This window comes from Eulemur rufifrons, chromosome 8 (genome assembly GCF_041146395.1).
Source record: "Eulemur rufifrons isolate Redbay chromosome 8, OSU_ERuf_1, whole genome shotgun sequence".
NCBI lineage: Eukaryota > Metazoa > Chordata > Mammalia > Primates > Lemuridae > Eulemur > Eulemur rufifrons.
Genome location: NC_090990.1, coordinates 90,627,739 through 90,654,111, shown reverse-complemented (window position 1 = coordinate 90,654,111; position 26,373 = coordinate 90,627,739). Strand labels below are relative to the sequence as shown.

Here is a 26,373-nt window from a genome sequence, read left to right as displayed (position 1 = left end):
AAAAAATGAGGAAAGGTGAAGGGAGATTTACATGAGTAGATTTCTTCTGTTATCTTGAATTGGTGGAGGTCAGGAACAGGAATTTTAGACTTACTTGACTTTGCCCCTAACCAGTTACATGTTTTTGGGTAAATTGCTTACCATCTCTCGATTTTCACATTTATAAAATTAATAGATCAAAACAATAGCTATTTTTATTCATTTACTGTTACTAGCAGATACGCGCTACATAGGTTATCTCATTTACTTACGTACAGCCTTATGAGGCAAGTAACCTTGTCCCCATTTGACACATGAGCAAACTGAGGTTTAGATGAAGCAACTCGTTTGAGAACCATGTTCCTAGTAATGGGAGAGGCTGGGTTCCAAGTCATGGTGTTTGCCGTTATCACTCAGTACTGCCTCTCACTGTGTTGGTCCTATAGATTCTTTCCAGTCTATGAATTTCAGGTCATTATAAGGGTTAGGGTGATTAGACGTCTTCCGGAGATGCCTGCAGTCCTGTCAGATGTCTCAATGAGAACTCCGAGACTTCCGCGTTTCGGTTGCGCTCGCCTGGGCGCGGACAGACGTCCTGGCAGCGGGGGATGAATGGTGTAGAGTTGGGGGAGAAGGGAGGAGGTGGGGCACGGGGACTACTAGTCCCAGCATTCCGCGGGCGCCTTCCGGCGGAGGTCATCGTCACGTGGGCGAGGACGGGGACGACGTTCGGCCGCGCGGCAGCAGGGGTGCAGCTTGGCGTTGTGGAGCAGAGGGAAGACCCGAAAGGTTACCCTGGTATTGACAAGCCTACAACTTAAAACTCCGCTAGAGTTTGTAAGTAAACAAAATATACAACTTTTTCCTGTTACAGTATTTGAACTGATATCTTTTTCTTTCAAAAGGTTCAGAACCGATCCCTCCCCACCCCCACCACCCTACCGCGAAAACAGTAAACGAGGTGGGTTGGGGTTATATTTTTGTTTGGAGTTAAAAACAGAGAAAGTCTTATAAATATTAAACAGATTAAGGTGTGAGTAAATTTTTGGTTTAGACTTTAATATGCAAAGCAGAATTTAAGTTTCGAAATGTGAACTGTAGATCTGCCTACACTAGGTGGCGATTACTCCGTGCCTAACATTCGTCATCTTAATCCTTTAAAAGATAGTACTTTTTTTAAAGGTGCTAAAAAGAGCAAAGTTTGAAGTTTTAGTAAGACTCCCCTACCATTTTGCTTACATATTATGTGTGTATCCTAAGTATTTTATTCTCGATGAAAAAGTTTACCTTTCTTCCGAAGTTTACAGCATTCTCCATCTGTAGTGCTTAATTGTTAAGATTTATGCTGTTACACAGATCCAGAAATGAGTTATCTTATACAGATTAAACATACTGATTTTGTTTCTTTTACCTGTCTTTAGATTTTTAAAACATTCTATTTTGGATGTATGTAAGAGATCGTTTCCTTGTGTGCTGTGGCAGCCATCCATATTTATCAGCTTTATTTTTTAATCACATGATTAGTATATAAATGGCCGGTGAAAACTCATTTAATGAGAAAAGGAGCTTCATGGTAGAGTAACTACAAATGTTCTTGGAAGTGCTTGTTTGGATTAGAACAGTTTGAAAAAATAAAATTTGCTATGAAAACTTTAAGTGAGAGCTTTTCTCCCGTAATGTTTATTATGATCAGTGCAGAGTCCACAACTTGATACCAGTTTTGCTGCAGGTTTATTGTGTAATCTTCAGTGACTCATTTAAGCGGTATTTTACCTAGTTTCCTTCCTAATGTAGGAATAGTACTAGCCTGAGACCTTTGATAATTCAGAAATTAACTTCAGGATTTAGCTAGTTATTTGAGGGTTATTGGTTATTTTTAATAATGCATTATGTCTTGTATATAACTTACTTTTGCTTAAGAAGTCATGGAAGTCCACATTTCTTTGAAGTGCCACTTGAATTTCCTGAAGAAAGTTTCCTCAGAGGAGGCTTGTCTGCTTTTTCACTTTCAGGTTGTACACTAAGCCAAATGCAAAAGCACATAAACTTGAAGGTTCAACAATCTCCAAAAAAATTTAAGGAATAAAGAAATGGTTGTTTTTGTTTTGCATTTAGAATTTTAATTGTTTCATTAATATTTCTACATCCTGTGAACTGCTTATTAAATTGTGTCCCACAAGAGATAATTAAATGTGACAATTGTACTTTAAATCATAAATTTTGCACAGAAATCGAGCAGTTGGTAATAATAAAGGGTGTTATGGAAAGTGGACATTCATAGGGTTGTTTGGAGTATTAAATGGGATAGTTTTAAGGACTCGGTAAATGGGAACTGTTATTACTTTGGGGGCTACTTTCCTCTTTACTAATATTAGAGGAGTTGACAAATTATTTTTTTGTGACTCAGATACAAACTGTACACATGATTTTGGTAGTCATAATAGAAAGGAAGAAAATTCACCTATAATTACACTACCTCAACAAACCAAATTGTTTTGATTTTTAATATTTTCCCTCAGGCCTTGACCATAGTTATACATAATGTAAATGTAATAACTTTTTTTTTTTTTGAGACAGAGTCTCACTTTGTTGCTCGGGCTAGAGTGCCGTGGCGTCAGCCTAGCTCACAGCAACCTCAGACTCCTGGGCTCAAGTGATCCTCCTGCCTCAGCCTCCCGAGTAGCTGGGACTACAGGCATGTGCCACCATGGCCAGCTAATTTTTCTATATATATTTTTAAATGTCCATGTAATTTCTTTCTATTTTTAGTAGAGATGGGGTCTCGCTCTTGCTCAGGCTGGTGTCCAACTCCTGAGCTCAAATGATCCACCTGCTTTGGCCTCCCAAAGTGCTAGGATTACAGGTGTGAGCCACCACGCCTGGCCCTGTAATAACATTTTTGCAAGAAGTCAAATTTAAAACATGGGTTTATTAACTTCTGAGGGTTTTATTTTAATTATATAAATAGAGCTGTCTGGTTCTGCATTTTTTAAAGATCTACTTGTGAAGTAGCAGCAGAACTTTCCTTTAGTGCAGTTTCCACTTGCTTTCCTCATTCCAAAAAATAAAACCTGCAGTTGTACTTTTATTTAATGTTCATATGATAATAATTAACAGTTTTTGAGGACTTCTTTTGTGCCCCCATAGTTGTAAATGTTGCACATTATCTCATTTAACCCCCCCACTACCTCTTCTATCTAGGTAGTATTATTCCATTTTGTGACTAAGAAAACCAAAGGCACATAGAGAGAGTTCACCACGTCAGAAGCTGGAGCAGTCATTCAGGCCTAGGCAGGCTGACTTTAAAGGATAGTGCTGTATTGGGTTCTGTATTTGTAGATTCACCATATGGGTGTTAGGTCATATATGTAGGCAGGAGTTGATCCTAGAGGCTGACTTACAACTCTTGGTATAAAAATAATATTATTTATAGTATTTTTTAAAGTACTGTATAAAGATACTTTATAATTACTTTTTTTTGTTTATAACTACTTAGACCGCCAGACTTTTAACAGCTTTTATAGGAAAATAAAGAATAGGAAAGTATTTACTTCTTTAATGGATGAAGCCTTTCACCTATAGTTTTATTAGTTGCAGTAGTCAAAATATGATTTATACACAAGGCAAATTATTAGGTCTAAACTTGCCCTTTTTGTTTATTAGAGATGTGCGGGGAGTTAGCTACGCTCCCCGCAAAGAGATCCTTTTCTCTTTGTTCCGATCGTGGTCTCTAAGTTGACTACGCCAGTTTGCAGGGAGTTAGCTACGCTCCCTGCAAAGAGATTTTTTCTTCCGATCAGGTCTCTCAGGCAGGGGTCATCGCAAAGGATGAAAAATATAGTAGGAAACAGAAATAAAAGATAAAGTAATGGCAATAATAATTCACAGAGCCAAAGATATAGTTTATAAAGTAAAAGTTTATGAAAATAGATAAAGGAGGTTATCCGGATGGAAATTATTTTACCCACATAAAATATCTCCCCGACTGAAACTCCACACAGGTATTATATAGGGTACATACAGGCTTCCCCATTGCCAAGGGCAACGGGATTTGCATACTAACAGGCAGTTTGCTTTAGGGTCAAAGTCTCCTAAAAGGCTACTACAGATCCTTTAACTAACTCTAACTAGGGGAACAATGGGTTATAAAATCGTCTTGGGGCAAACTTCTAAGTTTTATGATAAGGCTATTACTTTAGCAACAAACAGAAACATCTTGGCTCCGGTGATTGTGTTCTTGGAGACAGAGATGATCCCAAAAGTCAACATGGGCTGTGCTTTGTGTTAATTACTTTAACCGCATGGTTCCATCTGGGCCCGGCTTGGGCATTAGCATATCTATCTGATTAGCTCTCATCTCCGGGGGTCCACCTGTCAGCAGCACCGGCAACCTTTGGTCCTAAGGGAGGCCTGCCTTGTCTTTCAAAACAGGTGAAAAAAGGCATTAGTGGGAAAACTGAAATTTGGACCCTGGAACTGAAAAAAGGCATTAGTGGGAAAACTGAAATTTGAACATGGCTTGCAGTTAATTGACTTTTACCAATGTTAATTTCTTGGTTTTGATAATTGTATTTTAATTATATAAGATGCTAGATGAAGGATATAAAGGAACTCTGCACTATTTTGCAGCTTTTCTGTAAGTCTTAAATTAGTTCAAAGTAAAAAGTTTAAAATAAAACACATAAAAATGTGTTCACTTGAAGTAGCTACTAAAAGTGGTCGGGGGAGTTGAAAAACTGGGAGTTGGTTATGCCACCCAGCATTGGAAATCTTAGCAAACTCTTAGATCCTTTGTGCATTGCTTAATGGCCCTGCGTGGTCAGCCTAAACCAGAGATAGAAGTCAAAGGGATTTGAAGGTAATAGGAAGAAGGGTACTATACGTGTCTACTAAGAAGGTATGTATAGTATCTGAACTGCGCTGGGCATTCAGTCCTTAGGTAAAAAAACAGTTCTCTGAGGAAGTAATTGGAGTGCTTTTTGTTCCTAGTGTGGTACTTTTCCAAACTTCCTTTTAAAAATCTGGAGTAAGTTACCAGTTAGTGAAAATACTGGGTAAATTGTGAAAATAGTAATGCTGGGTGGGATATTATGACAGTGGATGTGGTGCAGAGGAGTGGGCAAGACTTAGAAATTTAGTTTTAAACACACACACAAATAGCTAATACATGTAATAGAAATACTTAAGCTTGGCACAGGGTCGGACTGTTGAAAACTGCGTATTAGCCTTAAAGGTTTGGCTACTGGTATTTTAAAGTTAAACTGTAGAATTTGAACCATGGACTTTGGGTCCATTAGGACAACACAGATAGAAATGTAGGAGTAAATTTCTAAATCATTTGTTCTCCTTTATGGACAATCTCCATTCCCCCCCACCAAAGTATGTTAGCAATGCATCTACATAACTGTTTTGTTTGTTAGTTCTTGGGGTGAAAGGGAACATTCTGCAGCTGTTTTCTAACCTGAAATCACAGTTTTCATTCGACTTACCTGTTCTTAAGAGAACTGTGTATGTGATAAATAGTACTGAATATTGTCATCCGTATGCCTTCTCTCAAGACTTGATCTCAAGACTTTGCCAAATTAAACGTAGTTCTTTACAAAACGAAGACTTTTCAGGAGGATTTTTTATAATGTATTTTCAACAAATTATTTTAGATTAGTGAATTCAAAAAGAGTGATTCTTCTTGTTTTCATACTCCCTAATCTCCCATCATCTAAATTCAGAACTAGTTATGAAATAGGAAGCTCTTAAGATTTCACTTTGTGTATGAAACTGATTAGAGAAACTATCTCGTACAAAAAAGACAGCTATGATTATTGATTAGCCTTAGAATATAATATAATACCACATAGAGGAAAATATTTAAAATGGGAATGCAAGAGGATTTAAAGTACTTATGTTTTTTTTCTATGTGCTTCTCTTTTATTTTTTTAATTTCTATGATATTATTTTATATTTTTTTATTAAGAGTTGGTTCAGGCTGAAGTCTAAAGGATGTATTGCTTGGAAAAGTCACCCAAATGCTTACATAGTCTGAAACTAATTGTTGTGCTACCACTAAAAAGAATAAGAGAATTTTTGTTTATCAAAGGCAAATTTGAGTTTACTTACTAACATCCATTCAGGAAAGAAAGAAATAGAATCAGAATGTTTAGAGAAGGTAATTATTTAACATGTATAAAGCTGCCATGGTTCGTGGATGTAAATTTCAGTGGATTAAATAGAACTGCATTTTCTGTTTTGGTGTGAAAGTGCTGTTTTCTTTTCTAAATTTTCTTCTAATAAAATTTTATTTTATTTTATTTATTTTTTTTTCTTTTTTGAGACAGAATCTCTGTTGCCCTGGCTAGAGTGCCGTGGCGTCAATCTAGCTCACAGCAACCTCAAACTCCTGGGCTCAAGCAATCCTTCTGCCTCAGCCTACAGAGTAGCTGGGACTACAGGCATGCGCCACCATGCCCGGCTAATTTTTTCTATATATTTTTAGTTGTCCAGCTAGTTTCTATTTTTAGTAGAGACAGGGTCTGGCTCTTGCTCAGGCTGGTCTCAAACTCCTGAGCTCAAGCAATCCACCCGTCTCAGCCTCCCAGAGTGCTAGGATTACAGGCGTGAGCCACTGCACCCGGCCTCTTCTAATAAAATTTCTGGAAGAATCTTAAATTTACTTTAGTTCTTAGAAACAAAAAGTTCCGATTGTATAGCATTTGTATCTTCTTTTGTATAGCATTTGTGTGATAGGGAAACTCTTAAAACTTTGGTTTTTGCCCACTGTTTTTGGCAGAATGTTTGTTTGAAAATATAGGTGGCATGCGCCTATAATCCCAGCTACTCAGGAGGCTGAGGCAGGAGTTCAAGTCTAGTCTGGGACCCTGTCTCTAAAAAAAAAAAAAAAAACTTAATTAAAAAAAAATACAGGCATTCCAGCTTCTTCTGTGGGCCTTCTTAAATTTCCTGTGATCTCTCTCTACAGATGATCTTTTTTTCTGTTTTTTTTTTGTTTCCCTTTAAGACAGAATGTCATTCTTTTGCCTGGGCTGGAGTGCAGTGGTGCAATCATAGCTCACTGTAGTCTCGAAGTCCTGGACCCAAACAGTCCTACCTCAGCCTCCTGAGTAGTTAGGACTACAGGTGCACCACCACACCTGGCTAATTTTTAAATTTTTTGTAGAGATGGGATCTCACTATTGCCCAGGCTGTCTATAGGTGATCTTCTTTATATCCATCTAAAAGCCCTTAGCTTTCACCTAAATCACTGGTTCAATCTGGATTCCCTAGACATCTAGAAGTCCTGAAAGATTGTTCTCTCTGTATCCATAGTACTTGACATTGGGTGGTTTTCTCAGATAACTTAAACAGTTATGTTTAATAATCAGAGTAATGGTAGTTCTCAGGGTATTTTGCATTTCTGAAAGCCTAATGATAGACATATATTTACCTTAAATCAGCTGCTTTTGACTTAAGCTAATGAAGTTGAGGATGGAAGCAAATTTCAGGATACCTAAGTCTTTCCAACTTTGTGTTGTAGGCATGCAGAATAGTATCTCTAATTTAAAATATTGAAAGTTTGTAAACCAAGGCTAGTAACACTAGTTTTTTGGTTTATTAGAAGTTCTCACTGGTAGATCTACATGTCTGATTAATAAAATGAAAAAATGAAATTATTACAAGAGTGCAAATTGTTAGTCATCTTTCAAAATGAGATGCAAGGAAGTGCTAGGAATAAAAGTTGTCTTTGATTGTAAAATGATTAGGAACCATTGATGCCTAATGGTCTTCTATCACTTCAGATTCCTTTGAGAGTCTAAGAGTATGTACTGTCTTTCTGGGAAAAATGCACGTATATAAAAGATTTTTATGTGTTTCAGGGGATTCAGGACTTCTTTGAAACTTATCCTGCATTTTTTGTGTATGTGGAAGTGGAAAATTGAGGGGTGATTTCCTCCACCCCCACCCCCAGTATATACACACAGTTTAAGAGTATCCTTTGGCTTTGCAAACAGCTTATGAAAGGGCTTTCTAAAGCTTAACTGTCACTGCTTCAGAAAGGCAATATCTTCATAATGGTTAAGAGTACAGGCTCTGGAACCAGTCTGCCTGAATTTAAATCTGACTTAACTGCCTATATGATATTGGGCAAATTGCTTAACTCTGTTTTGTTAACTGTAAAGTAGAGATAATGATCCCTTGTTGGATTCTTGTAAAGAATAAATGAGTTAATACACATAAGGTATTTAGAATAGAAAATGGCATTCCTTAAATGTTAGCTATTGTTAAGTATTATTGTCTAACAGACAGAAGGTTTTTGTGTGTTGTTGAATACCTGGCCAAGTGAGGTTCTCTGGGCTGCATCTTGCCTGTAGGAAAGGTGCCTTTTTCCAGTCTGCACAAAGGTGCCATGTGAAGTAGCAACTTCCCTACACAAAGATTCATGCCTTCAAAGAGAATGCCAAGATAAACTGTTTTTTTCATACTAGCATTAGGTAGGCCCCTTTTGCCTTATTTCTATGAAGAGATGGTTGCTTACCATTTTATGAGAAAAATAAAGAGCCATATTTTCTGTAGGGCTTCTCTTTATCCGAATATATCGGTCACCTGCTTTGCCTCTGAGCAAATTAATTGCCGCAACTCTTGTCCACAATGAGAAACTTTGGTTTTGCTTATTAATCTCTTCTATCTTGTTGCTGTTTCCACACTACTTTTTTTTTTTTTTTAATTATAAAGTACTGAATAGAGATGCTGTAAGCTGTTAGGATGTATGATACAGTGAGCATTCTTGTACCTCCACCCAGTTAAAGAAAAAAAAAATTACAAGTATCTTTGAAATTCTTTGGATGCCCTCTCCATCCCATCCACTTTCCTCTCTCATCATAGGTAATAATTATCTTGAGTTTTGGGCTTATCCTTCTTTTCTTTCTAGCTTTATTGCATATTTATCCTAAACAATATATTAATTTTACATGCTTTTGAAACTTTATGTAAGTGGAAAGTTTAAGAATGTGTGCATTGGCCAGGCACAATGGCTCATGCCTGTAATGCCAGCACTTTGGGAGGACCTCTTGAGGCCAAAAGTTTAAGACCAGCCTGGGCAACATAGTGAGACCGCCATCTGTACAAAAAATTTAAAAATTATCCAGGTATGGTGGTGTGCTCCTGTTGTCCTAGCTACTCAGGAAGCTGAGGCAGGAGGATTGCTTGAGCCTAGGATTTTGAGGCTAAAGTGATCTATGATTGTGCCACTGTATTCCAGCCTGGGTGACAGAGCAAGACCCTGTCTCAAAAAAAAAAAAAAAAAAAGGTGCATGTGTGTATTTTTTTTCCTTTTGCTACTTTTTTTTTTTTTTTTTAAGCTCAACTTTCTTGAGTTTCATCTATGTCTATATATACAGTGTCCCATTGTATGGCAATCCCTCAGTTTATCCATTCTATTGTTTATGGACATTCTGGCTGTTATTTTGCTATTACACAGTGCTACCATGAATATTTTTATTCATGTTTTCAAATGCACATATGTAAGTTTCTGTAGGGTGTATGCCTAAGCGTGGAATTGCTGAGTTACAGGAAATGCACCTCTTGAGCTATACTAGATAATGCCAAATTAATTCCAAAAGTGGTTGTACTAATTCACACTTCTGTCGTGAGAATATAAGGATTTAAGTTGTGCTTTCTTTTTGCCTTTTGTTCATTCAAGAAATACTTATTGGACATTTGTAGCAGTAAATAAAAAGACAATCCTGCTCTCAGGGAGTTTATATTTTAGTGGAGAAAAATAGCTAAAATATGTAATATAGCAAAGTGGTGTTTATGGAAAAAAAAATAAAGCAGGGGGATTGGATGTTATCTCACTGCTCTTAGAACCATGTGGGTGATTAGAGGCTAAGGGGATGAAATATAACTAGAAAGTTCTGGGTTTCCTGTTGTGATGACATGAATAGATGCAGGTACGAGATTGGTTCTGATGCTTTCAAGTAGATAATGGTATTGAAGCTGTGAATGTTGGGGTGGGGGTGGCATTTGGGAATTTTGCCAGGAGCATTTCCAGGTGTCCCTCTCTTCACTGCTCATTCAGGAGCGATAAGGCTAAAGAATTTGTGAGGAGGAGGCCGTTAAAGGGTGTTGGTACTCTGAGCACTTGGAGCTCTGGGGTCGCCTTTTGGCTCTTGGCTATAGTGGTTTGAAGGACTCAGGAGAGGGGTTGTCTTGTCTGGAACATACGGAATAGTGGAGTTTTCTTGATTCAGGAATACTTTGAGCTCTGTTGCTTACTTGACTCTTGAAGTTGGAGAAATGAAAGTTGGGGGAAGGATGGAGTTATTCTGAGCACTTGGAACTTGAGGGCTTTCTCTTGACTCCTGCCAATGAAGTCCTGGGGGAGGGGTGGTTTCTATAGTATGTCAAATCCCCGTAGTCAAACTTGTTAATGTTTGCTAGTCTGGTGGATATGAAATGATATCTTGCTGTGGTTTTATTTGCATTTCCCTGATATCACTCTAAAAATCCAAAATTTGATCTTTTAAATGTGAGACTTACTCATATAACTTTACTTTCGTCGTCTGTGTTTAATGAGTTCAACAGTTGTGGGGGTTTTATTCGTCATCTATCTATACCATGACTAGGCAACCAAGATTTAATTCAGCCGCTGAAACTTTTACTCTGGTGACTCTTGTCAACAGACCCTCAGGAAATCTATTATGTCCTATGCTATCACCACCAAGTATAAGGTCATTGAGTCAGGAACCCTACTTTTTCTCCACTGTGCCTGAGGAGCTGAATTGGTAGCCCTCACCCACACACTGTTAACCTAACCTCAAAAAACACGTCAGTATATGCACTATTTTACCTCCTCTGGGGCACCCATCAAAACGTGAGCCCCACGTTGTAGCACTGTCAGAGGCTCTTCAGTTGACTTTTAAACTTGCCATCTTAAAGTCTGGGAGTCACAGCCATTATTAATAATTTGTAAGGAACATGCTTTGGCTGACCACAACTAAGACTGTAACTATTGTTTTTTCAGGCCAGATCTTTATACAGTTTTAACACCTACACCCTTCCTGTGTCCCTTATTACTCTCACAGGATTGATCCTCAGAATTTATAAAAAGAACACTGTAAAAAGTCAGGGTATGTATTTTAATCTGATAATCTGTGATACACCCTAGGTGACCATCCAGTTGTTCCATACATCCTGCTGCCCCACCCTGTTTGCATACTACATTCAGTGTCATGAAGGGGAGTACAAAGACGATGATGGCATCTGTACATTCTAACTGATTTACTATTTATTTTCCAAGAATAGCTCAGAACTGCTCAGGACTATGCCTTACTTGCCTTCTCAGACTGACAATGTACATAAACCAATAAAGATAAATGTGAGCAGTGAGACCTGCCCCTCTTCTTTTCTTTTTTAGTGTTCAAAAGGATTTCATCCAGCTTCCTATGGTTAGCTTTTAAGAATATTACCTAATAATTTTGTAAGCTTTTTCCCGGGTGGACTGAAACCTATTAGGGAAAAGTTGTCATTGTTAATGTTATCCCATACATTGTGGGAATACCATTTATGGCACCCATTTCACAGAAAATATATACAGGAGATCTCAAAGTTTTACGAAGTTAAACATGATTACACAGGCTTACTATTCCCAATGTGCAAAAGGAGTGAAGAAATACAGTCCTTAAAAAAAAAAAAAAAAAGCTAGTCCTAGTACAAATTTTAAATGATCCAGAACCCTTCCTAGTGCTCATATGAGCATAAGAATAACTGTCAGTAGATAAATTGGTTTTTACCCATGTTAAATTGTCATGGGGTAACCCATGACACATTTCTCATCCACCTTGACTGACCCAAATAATTTCTACACGCATGTTTCTAATAATATTGTGAGCAACTGCAAAACCCATATGAGTCGTCTGAAGTTTTATCATTTACAGGTATGTGACGCGTTCCCAGATCCTCCAGCCAACTCAACATCGGCTCCTTCTCTGTGACTGGGTCCTGATTAAGGTCCTCCCAAGACAGACTTCATTGGATCTACTCTCAAGAGGACTCTGCCAGGTTTTCCTGACCCCCCTACATCGCTGTAAAGTGCCAAGGCCTTAAGACTTGGGTCCATTTATCACAACGGCAAGAGTGCCAGCGCCAACAAAAGATCCATTGGACCTGTCAGCTCCTCTGTTTCACCGAGCAGACATAATAATCTTACCAAGAAAGAGTAAAGCCAAGTGCCTCTGTGTGACACCACCACCAGCTGATAACAAAAAAAAATAACTCATTTAGCCTAAAGCCTATCTCTTCTTGAAAAGCTGGGATTTGAAGGAGCTATTCTGAGATCTGTGCTGCTAGTAAGTGACTAATAACATTATAAGTGACTGATAACCTTATAGACTGGATTGGTCCCTGAGTTCAGAGACTGAGTTGCAATTGAGTGAAAAATAGACAACGAAATCTTGAAGAATTGCACAGAGGTGCAAGCCAAATTTAAAGCTCTCCAAGTAATGTTGGTTGAACTGAGAAATTGCTAAACCAAACCTGTATTAGGACTGGTTATTTTGGTGTCTCTCTTTGTCATTGTTGCCTCTTGCTGTTACATTGCTCCCTGTGTTGTCTTTATAGATCCAGATGTTCTCAGATAATTCACATTGCCCTGATTGTGGACAACAGTGGTTCCCTAGTTTAGAACTAGGCCATTGGTTGTACCAAACTGAACTTGTCGAAAATGAATGTTACCAAGTATTCTTAGACCGTATTAACAGAGCTGATTATTGCCCTGAGTGTTATCCTGATAATCCTGCTAATAGAAGCCTTGTTCTTCCATGGTCTTTCCCACTTGAGTGGGCTCCCCAAAATCTCACCAGGTGGACCTTTGAAAAAGCTTGCCATCCATTTCTTCTGGGTCCTCCACTGGTTAGAAAAAGAATACATGACTCAAGACTAGCTGGTTTTAACCCTGCATTACAGTTAATCTTGACCAGAACAGACAAAACCTTAAATAAAAAACTTGGCCAAAGCAAATAACTTCTCCAACAGTCAAAATCATCAAGTTCTAGAGGGTTTTGTGCTAGTAGTCCAAGGAAGATGGAAAAAATAACTCATTTCTAACTCGGACCCACACTGTCACTACTTTGGGGAACTGCTTAAATCATTGGATCTGCTTCTTTGGCCTACACGTATTTTGTTCAGCATGACTTTAGTAAATATTCAAGCCAGACTGTTCATCTAGAGCTAGACTAATCCATATTCCCTGTAAGCAGTGTTTTGAACTATCTTGCTACTCCTAAAAAGTTCCACAGCCTAATTATTGACGAATGATAAGGTAATCCTAGAAGGGAGACCCCACACTGTGTGCTGCATAGTGGCATTTCTAAGGGTAACTTTTGTGGGAAAGCATTCTCATTGAAGCTGGATCCTAGATTATTCCAGTAAATTTTAATAAGAACTGTGTTCTAAATTCCACATCTTATACATTGATCAGTGATGGTATATGTATGTGTGTGTGTATATATATAAATCTATTCATATATAACCATTTATTCATCATTGACTCTGGCCCATCCTCAGCGTGGCTGTGACGTTGATAACTGGTCACTGTCAAAGAAGTCACATTGTATTAGGCAACACATGCATAGGTTATGTAGAAATATGCCATCTGTCTACACTTTGCTCTAAAATAAACAAAGACTGACCTTCATGATGAGTGAATTTACAATGTCCTCCCCTGGAAATGGAAAAGCACCTGTATGAGATACGTGAAGAAAGGAATTATTGAGCCTGACTCCATATGTATTATGAACAGTTTAGGGGAAGCGTCTTTCTTAGAACTAAGAAGGTCTTGCTGAACATTGGCCACATTCTGGATTTTTCTTGTTCATAAAAATCATGGAACCAGAGTTTGGGGTTAAGCAACTTAGAAAAAGCTATTGAAAACAACTCAGAGGCCACTGAACAATTTTTAAATTACACTTAAGATGCTAGGTATCTAGTGCTAGCATATTACCTCAACATTGTTATCAAGGACCCAAGTTCTTGTCTTTCCCTGGGATCCTTGTCATGTTTGCTTTTTATCCTTATGGTGGTTTCTTCAATGAGTAAATATGCCTTGTTGCACCAGGTATTTTAATCCCAGGAAAAGGCTAGAAGTAGGAAGCAAAAGGCTTTTTCCTTTCAAGTCTATCTTTTATTTGGGAATAAAGTCTTTCTCAAAAGTTCATAGTAGGTTTCTTCTTAACATCTCATTAGAAGGTACTGGTTCACAAGGGAGCCTGGGAAAGTTTGGCAGAGGGGACCAGGATTAGTATTGCCTGGGTAGGGTGCATTGCCTCCATTGATAAAATCAGGGCTCTTTTAGGTAGAGAGAAGTGGGAAATGAACGACTATTGGAATGCAACAAATTATACTTGCCACATGTTGTGAGACCTTAAGTTATTTCTTGGCCTGTATAAAGAATGTACCCCAGAGATCCACCCTGTACCTGCCTTATGTCTATCATGATGGAGGTTCTCTCTTGTTATATTGGTAAATAAACTGTGTGGGCTGCTAAATTGAGTGAAGACTAGTTAGTTTGTCATTAACTATTAATTAAGAACTCCTTCACTATGCTAAAGCTCTTCCTATAAAGTAAAAATTTACTTTGAGATAGTGCTTTTGAGGACTGTATTGTGATCAATATTATTGTCTCCTAAATTTTTTCATTTGTTAGACAGTGCTGATGCTACAAGGACACACACTAAGAAACACATTATATATGTGTGATATTTTAAACAGCAAAATAGAGAAAAGGTCTTCATTTTAACCAATCTCTCCTTTAAATAGTAAGGTCGATTTAAAAGGACTTATACCATTGATTTCTCAAATCAATACCTAAGCAGTACCTTGGAGAGCTTATTAAAAAAATGCAGATTTCTTGGTTTACTATAGATATTTTGATTCCTTAGGTGGTTTGTAGGGCCCGGGAATCTGCATATTATAAATAGCACCACAGGAGATTCTTATGCAGGTGCTCTGTGGACCATACTTTGAGAAACACTGTAGTAGCACATCCATAGTGTTTACTTACCTGGCTTTAAAGAATGGGAGCTGAGACTCAATACTGCAAGGTAGTAATATTTATCATACTTTCCTATGCTGGTGACAGGTAAAGAGGTTTCATGTCAGACTGAAGATCACTGTCGATATTTTAGGTCATAGCACAGTCATATTTTTCTCATTAATTAAACTAATCAGACCTGTTCTAGCCCTCCTCACAGACAGTTCTGTTTGGTGTCATAAGCTACGTGAGTATATAGGCAAGAGAAAGGGATCAAAAATATTAATTTTAATATTAAGGGTACTTTGCCTTCAAGCATGATTATATTATCATGCATGTTATAAGGTTCTCAAAAACTAGCATCATGCAGAGCTCATAAAACTGAGCAAAGGTGAAAATTTAGGATGGCTTTGCAGCTTTTCAGCTCAGATCTTTTTAGTATGACTTCACGTGGCTTAAAATATTGCAGATTCTAGAATACTCCATAGTTGATATGAATAATGAATTTTTGTAAAATATAAGTATTGTATTGTTAAAAGTAATTCTAAGAACAAATGATCTGGGGGTTATCTGGTGTTTTAAATTGTATAAGTCATATTAGTCTCTATTTTTATAGGGTGGAAGAATTGATAATATACATAATGGTATCATTTCTAAAATGACCATTATAACTACTTCATGTTATTTTATGGCAGACCTGGGAGTGGAAGCGTTAATGGAAACATACTGGGGCAGACTGGGAAGAAAATACATCTGCCAAAAAGGTGGGGGTTCTCATGGGGTATGGGTGGCTGAGGTAAGATTCATCAGTAAGTTATAGGAGGAGAAATGTAAGTCCATGGCATCCAAACACTGTGTGGCAATCCACATGCCATAGCTGTCTGTAAAAGTGAGATGAGCTATAGTCCTTTCATCTCTTTAATCTCCCATGGCAACCCTTGATTCTCCATGGAAGTTTGGGAACATAGCTTGAAAACTGCTTTTTGTAGAGGAAAAATAATGACCTTGCCACTAGCTAGGTTTGTATTCTAATTGTGACACTACTAAATGACTCTGGGCATTTTAACCTCTCTGTATCTGTTTTCTTCATCTGTAAAACAGGTCGTGTCATAATACCTACCTTACACTGCTGTGGGGTTTAAATGTGTTAGCATATACCAATCATGGCACATAGTAAATCTGTAGGACTAGGAAAGGTACAGGGCATGAAGGCAAATGTTAGAACTAGGAAATAATGTAGAGTCTTAGAACAGGGATTAAAGCTGATTGTTAGAATGTGGTGCTGGATTATTTAAAAATGTGTTAAATCTCTCCCAATGAAGGACAAGATTGTTTTTGGGACTGAGGTTGAGCCTGTATTGTGTCAGATGGGCTTAGGTATAAGGATCAACGGGCCTGGAGGGATAGATGGACCCAAGGTAGGTCCTTGTCATATTTTTTAGGTCCATTGAAAATCTTAATTATAGTTGATGTAATTGCTGTATGATTTATTATATCACTTGAGACTTTCCACAGCACTGAAATAAGCAGGTTAAGAAAAGTTGAAGGATATGTGCAAATTTACTCAGGTCATATGTGCTAGCGTCACAAGTAAAAGCTAGATTTAAGTATTCCGTAGTCAGACTGCTTTGTAGTGTGTTTAATATAAGCTTTTTTAAGGTGTCATGGTTAAAAGCTTAGGTCCCACAGCCAGACTACCTAAGTTCAAATCCTGACTCTGCCATTAGCAGTTGTGTGTTCTTTGGTAAGGTTCTTAACCTTTCTAGATCTCAATTTCCTTATCTGTAAAATAGTAAGAATATTAGTAGTCCATACTCATAAGATTTTTATGAAGATTAAATAAGTTAATACATAGTGCTTTGAAATGCTGCCTGGCATGAAGAAGGCATTCAGTAAATATTAGATTTTATAGTTATGTATGCTTTATATGTTATTTCTTTCCACAGCAGGATTGTAAATTGTTTGAGGGTCAAGATATGTTTCTTTTTATCCCTGGAGCCAAAAATGGCATCATTCACTAAAATAAAAGTGTTTAAAAATAAAAAAAGATAAATACTTTTACCCTTACTACCTACATTAGTCATGATGGCATTTACATCTAAATTATCCTGGAATTAATGATTCTTTTTTGATTTTCTTAGTTGCTACAATTATAATTACCTTCTCTATTAAAAAAAAAATTAAATCTTTTTGCTTCCTGATAACTACTGCTTTCTCCCCCCAGGTTTTCCCTAGGTTTTCTTCTCTCCTTCTTTTTGCTCGGTCCCATGGCAACGCTAGCAGTTTACAGGATGGAGTGGAGAATGGGTAAGGTCCCACTGCTCTCTCAGCCCTGATCTTGTCTCACAGACAGCTTTTCCTTGTCCTATATTCTCCCAGCTGGTTGTGACAAAATGTATAGGAGGCTGTGGTGGAAGTGTACCTCTGTAGTGTGAGGTCATAGCATGTGGGCTCAAAGAGTTACCATTCAGGGCCTTTCCTTTTCATACTCATTTTTAAAAATCATTATCTACGTCAAAGATACAGAAAAATGCAGAGAATAACAAGCATCTGTGTACCTAGATCTAAACTACATTAACATTTTCCCATAGTTAACCTCAGTTCTTTTTATTTTTTAAGAAACTTTACATATACTATTGAAATCTGCTTGTTGCTTGGAGAAGCAAGCACTAAATGGAAGTTAATGTGTACCCTTTCCATTTATATGTTTATTTTTTATTATAAATTTATATATAAACAATGCACACAGTGAAAGAATGGAATACTTTCAAAACTTTCTTAGTATCAAATTCATATTTAAGCATGTAATATGTATTAATTTGCAGGTACCGTTAGAACACTTAATTTTATATGTTGGAGACTCCTGAACTTGGTTATGTGACTGCTGTGCAAAGGGCGTTTAGTATACCACACAGTGGCACCTACTAGATTGTTAAAGCATTTACTGTTGTCCAGTGAAATGAAGCAGAAAGGGTAAATCTTAAAGGAGCACGGGGCATCCACGTTTGCAGAGGAAACAGTGAGGCAAATTTGTGTCCCCTTTAGAGAAGTTCCAGGAAATCGAATTAAGCAAAGCATATCCCTGAGCCTACAATTTAGTGCATTCTCCATAAATGGAGAATAAAACCCTATGGCTTTAACCTGTTACAAGCCCTGATGGAGACAATTAAAACAAAAGGATGCAAGTTTTGTTGCAGATTTCAGGGTCACAGGGAAGTGGAGGTGACACTGATGAGGTTAAATTTTTTTAAGTAGAAAAATCAATCTTTATTACCTCCACGTATGGGGTACTGAAAACCAACATTTCACAATTGAACTTGTAAGGGATTCACTAAAATAAGTGTCTTTTGTGTAGCCCACAGGTCTTCATCAGATCCTTATTGCAAAAGATACCATCAAAGATACCTTTTTTCAGACATTGTTATGGAATGATTTTTTCCTACAGCTACAAAAAGTCCCAACAACTCCATTTTCCATCAGGGTTGAGGCTCTGCCTCACTTCCATTATACAGTCTAGCACTCAGGTTCCTAATAAACACATTTCCTGATAGGGATTAGATACTGTTCAGAAGATTGACCTGCCTCTGGAACAGTGGCTTCCAGATCTCCCTGATATCCCACCATTTGACTTTTTGTGAGGATATGTCAAGTACCTTCTTGTTTGTCCCGCTTCTTTGCAGCCGTGAACAGTGATGGTATGTTTCAAAGAGTCTAAATGAAGTGGGCTACAGGATTGATGTGTGCTTTGTGACAGGAAAGGTGTATGTTAAGCATTTGTAAGATTATAGAAATACCTGTTCTGGCTCCTTTGTTGATTCTTTTTTATTTTAACCTCGTAACCAAGTAATCACATTCTTGAAAGCATTCAGTCCTGTTTGTTTTCAATAAAGTTTATTGAGGATAATCTACATACAATAAACGAACAGATTTTAAGTTTTATGACAAATGGAACCACCACCTCAGTAAAGATGAAACACTTTATAACCTCATAAAGGTTTCCTTGCTGTTTTCCAATCCATACTCCTTCCTCCAGTAATCACTAATCTGTTTTCTATTACTTTTGATCATAAGCATTTGCCTATTCTAGAACTTCATGTAAATGGAATCATTTGATATACACTTGTATGTATGGCTTCTTTCACTCATTTTTTATTTAGATTCATCCAAATCTAAAAGAGATGACAAGGAACTCTCCAAATTTGAGGCATTTCTAAATGTTCACACCACCAGAAAGAAGGGTCTGTCCTTAACTCCTCCCTTCTCTTCCAGTTTACATACACCATCACTATTCATACATTCATTCATTTTTTATAGTCCTTTAAATTAAAATATGGAGTTTCTACTATACGCTAGGTTCTGTGCTGGGCATTTGGGATCAGAATTTTTAATTGCTAAAATTTAATTTTACCCAAGAATACTGTGAGAAAAACACAAAGAAGGCTAGTTAGCTAACCCCTCAGCTAGGCTATCAAAAAAATGTAACACTTCACAAAGCTCTTAAATATGTGTTTTTGTGTTTCAGTCCTCATAGCAATCCTTAATCTTATTATAGGCAGTGAAAGTTAAGTAATTTACCAATTTGTTTTTGACAAAAAATAAGATTTAACTATAAAATGATACTCAGTTTTTATTGCTTATAAATTACTTCTGATTTTGATTTCTTTTGTATAAACCTCATAATAATTTTTCTTTATCTGTCTTCTTGGAAAATTGCATAAAAAGGCATTGTATAAAGGGATCTCTGTCTCCACATTTTACCAGAAGATACTTCCAGAAAACCATGAAGGTGGCAGTCCAAATGTGTATTTCCTAGTACCTCAAGGCAGCCCTGTGTGTTGTTATTTGTTAATAAGTGATTGCCTCTGATAGGCAGACTATGAGAAAATTATATGGGAAAGAAATCAAAGATATAAAGGAAATATGCAGTGATTGTCACAGCAGTGACTTCAATTTCTAATCTTAGAATTTTTTTTTTTTTTTAACTTCCATTTCAGTCTATTCTCTTTATGATTCTGGATACTTGATCTTATTTTTTATACTCTTTCAACTATACCGGAATGTATTAGGAGATTATGATGTCCATGACAAGGATAATAATAGTCTGTATCTTTCTTTTTTTTTGTCTACTACTTGGAGTATGAACTTCATGACACTGGAAAGCAGTTTTTCTTTACTAAAAAAGTTTCAGGAAGGAAATATTCCCAAAACTAAACAGATTTAATAAAGCTGAAATTGGCATTTCCCCCTTGTATGGATAAAAAGTGATTTAATTTTTTTCATTTTATTTTAGTCACTGTGTGTATGCCTTGTTTCCTGGGTCCACTGGAAGCATGAGTCTGTTGGGACTTGGGACAAGAAGAAAACAAGATATCTTCACAAGGAAAATCAGACACTGAAAAAACTACCCCAAATTCTGAAGAGATAGAACACAAACATGACTGACAGTGGATTTAGGGAGCCTCAAGAGGGTAAGACTAGTTTGTGCAGCACTGACGTTTGTGCTGCAGGAAAATAGGCTGTGCTAAGAGAGAGAATCTCTGATGACTGAACCTGAAGTTTTGAAGTAAAAAAGCTAATTCAGTAGATTAATTTGTATTATTTAATATTTACTGAATTTTACTATGATAGCAGGCCCTAATTATAAGGAAGATAATTGTTTTAGAGACTCCAATAGTAGGGACCTATAATATTGGAAAAATACAATGCATCTTTTAAAAAGCTAGTAGATCTTTAGATCTATAAAATTAAAAAAAACTGTGCTATATTTAGAGGGGATGTTTCAGTTACAGGTAAGAGTGAAATTTAATTTCTTTATCCTGCTTATATGTATATATAAGAGATATAGGTAAAATACAAAATAGATTTTTCAGAGGAGAAAGGACATGTATTTAAAAATCTTTTTGGCTGGGTGCGGTGGCTCACGCCTATAATCCTAGCACTCTGGAAGGCCGAGGTGGGCAGATCGTTTGAGCTTAGGAGTTTGAGACCAGCCTGAGCAAGAGCAAGACCCTGTCTCTACTAAAAAATAGAAGGAAATTAGCTGGACAACTAAAAACATACAGAAAAAATTAGCCGGGCATGGTGGTGCATGCCTGTAGTCCCAGCTACTTGGGAGGCTGAGGCAGGAGGATTGCTTGAGCCCAGGAATTTGAGGTTGCTGTGAGCTAGGCTGATGCCACGGCACTCTAGCCTGGTAGCAGAGTGAGACTCTGTCTCAAAAAAAATAAAAATAAAAATAAAAATCTTTTTATTGACTGGGTGCAGTGGCTCATGCCTGTAGTCCCCAGCTGCTGGGGACGCCGAGGCAGGAGAAATGCTTGAACCCAGGAGTTCACAACCTACCTGGGCAATATAGTGAAACAAGCCCATCCCCACAGCTTGCACCCTACTCAAAAAACCCACAAAAACAAAAAATCTTTTTACTATGGAAGTTTTTAAGTATTATAAAAGAATAGTATAATGAACCCTCCTTGTACTCAATATCCAACTTCAGCTATTACCAATAACAATGCTGATCTTGTTGCCTGCCCTGGATTATTTTAATGTAAATCGAAGACATAATATCATTTTATTTTATTTGTAAGTACTTTATCTTACATCTCCAAAAGATAGATTGTTTTTTTTAAAAACATAACCAAAATATCTTATAGAAAATTTCTGGCTGTCTCAGTGGCTCTCTCCTGTAATCCATCCTTGCACTTTGGGAGGTCGGGGAGGGAGGATAGCTTGAGGCCAGGAGTTTGAGACCAGCCCAAGCAAAATAGCTAGACACCTTGCCTCTACAAAAATATTTTTTAAAAATTAGTTGGGGCCGGGCGCGGTGGCTCACGCCTGTAATCCTAGCACTCTGGGAGGCCGAGGTGGGTGGATCGCTCAAGGTCAGGAGTTTGAGACCAGCCTGAGCAAGAGCGAGACCCCGTCTCTACTAAAAATAGAAAGAAATTATATGGACAACTAAAAATATATATATAGAAAAATTAGCCGGGCATAGTGGTGCATGCCTGTAGTCCCAGCTACTCAGGAGGCTGAGGCAGGAGGATCGCTTGAGCCCAGGAGGTTGAGGTTGCTGTGAGCTAGGCTGACGCCACGGCACTCACTCTAGCCTGGGCAACAAAGTGAGACTCTGTCTAAAAAAAAAAAAAAAATTAGTTGGGTGTGGTGGTGTGTGCCTGTAGTTCCAGTTACCCTAGAGGCTGAGGCAGGAGGATCACTTGAACCCAGGAAATTTGAGGTTGCAATGAGTTATATCGTGCTACTGCACTCAAGCCTGGGCAACAGAACGAGACCCTGTCTCAAAAACAGAAAAAGTAAAAAAAAATTTGAACATTATATAAAAGTAGAGAGATTAAGTGAACCTCCATGTACCTGTTAAAGAGCTTCATCTGCTTTCAGGTCATGGCTATTATAATTCATCTTCACTGCCACACTTCTCTGTTCCCCATATCATCTAACTGAGGCAAATTCTAGACATTCTATAATTTTAGCCATAAATAACTTGAATATGTATCTCTAAAAGATGAGGATTCTTTTTAAAAAACATAATCATAATACCTTTATCATACTTAAAAAGATGAAAATAATTCCTTAGTATCATCAAAATATTTAGCATTCAGATATTCTTGATTGTCTCATGTTTATTTCTTGCCATTATTAAAGAAACGCAGTCTTTTGTCTCTTGAAATTTGCTCATTCTGGGTTTTGCTGATTACATTCTTGAGGCATAATTTAGTATATTTCTTTATCCCTATATTTCTTAGAAGCTCGTAGTTCTAGAAGCTTTATCAGATTCCAGTTCAGTTGTTTGGGAAGAATACTTAACAGGTGGTCTAGTGTACTTCTTAGTTCATTGTATTGGGATGTTAATGACATCTGGTTTTTCCCAGTTTTTGTGCTGTTGATTGATCAATGGGTTTAGCAGTTGTCAGTCTGGTTCATCCATTATAAAATTCCCCATCAGCCTTTTGCATAATGGTTTTAGCTGCCATTGATGATCATTGCCTTTCATTTGGGAAGAAGATATATTTAATATATTGAAAAGTTGGTTCTGTCACTCAGAATTGTTTTATATTAGCATTATTTGTTGAATTTATTAACATGATAATAAATTTGTTTTAATCACCTTTAGAGGGAGCCAAGAGACATAATGTTTAGGAAGAGTGCCTTGTACACTATGAAAATCTATATAAATATTATTAATCAGGGACCTTGTTAAAGTACAAAAATATAGGAAATTATTTTTCATTAAAAATTATACATTTTTACCTCATAGACTCTCAAAAGGATTTGGAAAATGATCTATCGGTAAATTCTCAGGCACAGAAGAGCACAGTCACAGCAAGTACCGCTGAAGAAGCTCAGACCTCACACCTTGCCTCTGGTCTTAACAAAGACCACCAAGAGATAGAGACAGTATATCCAGAAAGTGCAGATACAGTTGATGAATCAGAAAGTCCAGATGAAACAAATTTGGGGGACTATCCAAAGGATAAAACAGAGCATGAGAACAACCAGAGTTTTCAGGATGGAGAACAAGGGTATCATGTCCCTTCAGAAAGTCTGGGTGAAGAACCCTTGGATCCAGATCCTGACCATTCTGCAAGTGATAAGGAAAGAAGAGCAGATGCACACTTAGAGAGCAGCTCTGCAGCCCTCCCTGAGGAAGTGAGTGACAGAACTGGAGCTTCTCAGGAGCCATCTGCTGCAATAATCCAGGAGGCCCAGAGTCCTGGTCATTCCAGGGTGGATCTAGAGAGTCAGGATTCACTGAGGAGGCGACTACTGCTACCAGGTGAGAGAACCCACTGAAATACTATCCTGTTGTGTATTGCTCTGTTATTGAGAACACAGCAAAAGCCAAGGGTCTTTTTAGAGAACTTTTATCTGTCTTTCATAGGGATTAAGGCCTTTTGGCCTTACTCAAGGTAACACAAAGCATTATGGCCGAGTTGAGATTAGAATGAGATTCTCATCTCCTAGAGTTCATTCCACTACATGAAGTTGCTTCCTACCCATAAACTGCATTCTTAACAATGTTTTTACTTTATATTAATATTAAGGCAATATGACAAAAAGGGGCATGACTTCTAAAAAATTAGTCCCTGGCCTTTTCATTATTTCTTATGAGAATATTTTGACTTAGAATTTTAAAAATCTTTTACTATTGGGGAAACTAAATGTTACATAAATCAAGAGATGGGCATATTTTATGACAAACATTAATGGTACAATATCCTTAGCTCAGTCATATTTCAGTTTTTTAGGACTTTGAGCAAATCAGTTGCTTTATACCTGATTTTTCCTGCTTGTATATTTAGGGGAATAAGCATATCTTCCCTTATGAAGGTAAGAGTTGAAGTTGCTAAATCCTTACTTAGGACTCAAGAGATGTGGATTCTAGTTGGGACCCTACGACTTGACTTGCTCACTTGAACGACCTTGGGCATGTCTCTTAACTGCCTGGTACTTTGTTGTCCTATTTGTAAAATGAAGAAGTTGGATAAGATGATATCCAAGGCATTCTGTTTATCAGAGACTTGACCAAGTGCTAGTAATTCATGTTTCACTGCAAATCAGTGACTGATCTCAAATGTGTGTCTCGTTCATTAGTCATTAGAATAGTCTGTAACTTCAGTGTAGGCAAGGACTGTGTCCCTTTCATTCATAGTGTATCTCTGGTGCCTGGCACAAAGAAACAACTTTATGAATGTTTATCAAATGAATGAATAAATGTGATTTGTATATACCATTATCTGCCATCAGAATTTCACCATTATGCAGGTTCATTGTGAGTAGAGAAAGAAAATACTGTTTAAACATGCAATTTATGTGTGGGAAGCAATTTAGCTTAGTGGAATGAGCTAATCTATAATCTAGGACTATGGTTCCTAACCCCCAGGCCAGCACTGGTCCATGGCCGTTAGGAACCAAGCCACAGAGCAGGAGGTGAGCAGCAGGCCATCCAATGAACAGCCTCACATCACGGCATAAGCTCTGCCTCCTGTCAGATCAGCGGTGACATTAGATTCTCATAGGAGCAAAAACTGCTCTGTAAACTGTGCATGCAAGGGATCTAAGTTATGTGTTCCTTATGAGAATCTAAGTTATGTGTTCCTTATATGTTCCTGATGATGTGAGGTGGAGCTGAGGGGGTGATGCTAGCACTGGGGCGTGGCTGCAAATACAAATTATCATTAACAGAGAGGTTTGATTGCACAATAAATGTAATGCGCTTCAATCATCCCAAAACCACACTCCGCCCCCAATACTCCCCTATCATTCCATGGAAAAATTGTCTTCCATGAAACCTGTCCCTGGTGCCAAAAAGGTTGGAGACCACTGAAGGAGATAAGAAACCTCACTCTGATCTCAACTCAGTCACATCTCTTTTTTTTTTTTTGAGACAGAGTCTCACTCTGTTGCCCAGGCTAGAGTGAGTGCCGTGGCGTCAGCCTAGCTCACAGCAACCTCAGATTCCTGGGCTCAAGCGATCCTCCTGCCTCAGCCTCCCGAGTAGCTGGGACTACAGGCATGTGCCACCATGCCCGGCTAATTTTTCTATATATATTTTTAGATGTCCATATAATTTCTTTCTATTTTTTTAGTAGAGACGGGGTCTGGCTCTTGCTCAGGCTGGTCTTGAACTCCTGAGCTCGAACCATCCACCTGCCTCGGCCTCCCAGAGTGCTGGGATTACAGGCGTGAGCCACCGCGCCCGGCCCAGTCACATCTCTTTATGTGACCTTGGATAAGACTCTTAACATCCTCAGACCTTTTTTCATGTTAGGTTAAGTAGGAGGCTGGAGTTGGTGTTCATTAAAGATCCTTTCAGTCCTTAAATTCCATGATACGATATTTTAAGAACCTATTTTTTTGGTGTGATATGAACTCTCCTTTATAGGTTAAGATGAATCTACCTGTCTATGCTAATAGAGGTACCCAGCTGGAGTCAAGCACATATCTAGATTCTGGAGTGATTTAGCTTAGAGTGCTATAGAATGTTGCCCTTTATTTCAGCCACATATTTTAAGATTGATATGCTTACCCTGCACCTATGTTTTTCCATATTTTATAAATTTTCTTCACCATATATTCCTTGCTTTATCTCCTTCACTAAGAGTTTCAAACTTTCTTTTGTAAGCTGTTTTACAAATGTACAGTAATTTCTCCTATCCCTGAACTTAGTGCCTCTGTTATTTTTTTCTGCTTGGGGTCTTAAGGAGCCATGTGCGACTGGAATTCGAGCACCATTGCCGTGTGTTGTTGAGTCTTGTGTGTAGCTAACATTCCTTAAATCCCTTCTTAACTGTGTACATTTTGCTGAGTCACGTTTTAGATAGGTTTGGCTACAATATTAGAATACCTGTTTCCTGGTCTTT

General features: G+C 37.7%; 2 protein-coding genes across 5 annotated transcripts in view; both read left to right on the top strand.

Annotated features, from left to right (window-relative positions):
* Positions 1 to 753: 753 nt before the first annotated feature.
* Positions 754 to 26,373, top strand: part of TOR1AIP2 (torsin 1A interacting protein 2) — a 28,890-nt gene continuing 3,270 nt past the window's right edge. Inside the window, exons 1-4 of one of the 4 annotated variants that reach the window (XM_069480279.1) lie at positions 754 to 816; positions 17,223 to 17,305; positions 20,289 to 20,466; positions 23,268 to 23,786. In XM_069480279.1, the coding sequence (XP_069336380.1) occupies positions 20,433 to 20,466; positions 23,268 to 23,786 (553 nt within the window). In that variant the 5' untranslated portion in view covers positions 754 to 816; positions 17,223 to 17,305; positions 20,289 to 20,432. Of the gene's footprint in view, positions 817 to 12,252; positions 12,318 to 17,222; positions 17,306 to 20,288; positions 20,467 to 23,267; positions 23,787 to 26,373 lie in introns of those variants that run through there. The other 3 variants (XM_069480275.1, XM_069480278.1, XM_069480276.1) reach the window with 3 other exon arrangements.
* Positions 12,311 to 14,491, top strand: LOC138390735 (torsin-1A-interacting protein 2). The gene has a single exon (XM_069480280.1). It carries the CDS (start codon positions 12,595 to 12,597, stop codon positions 12,988 to 12,990), a length of 396 nt encoding a protein of 131 aa, XP_069336381.1. The 5' UTR covers positions 12,311 to 12,594; the 3' UTR covers positions 12,991 to 14,491.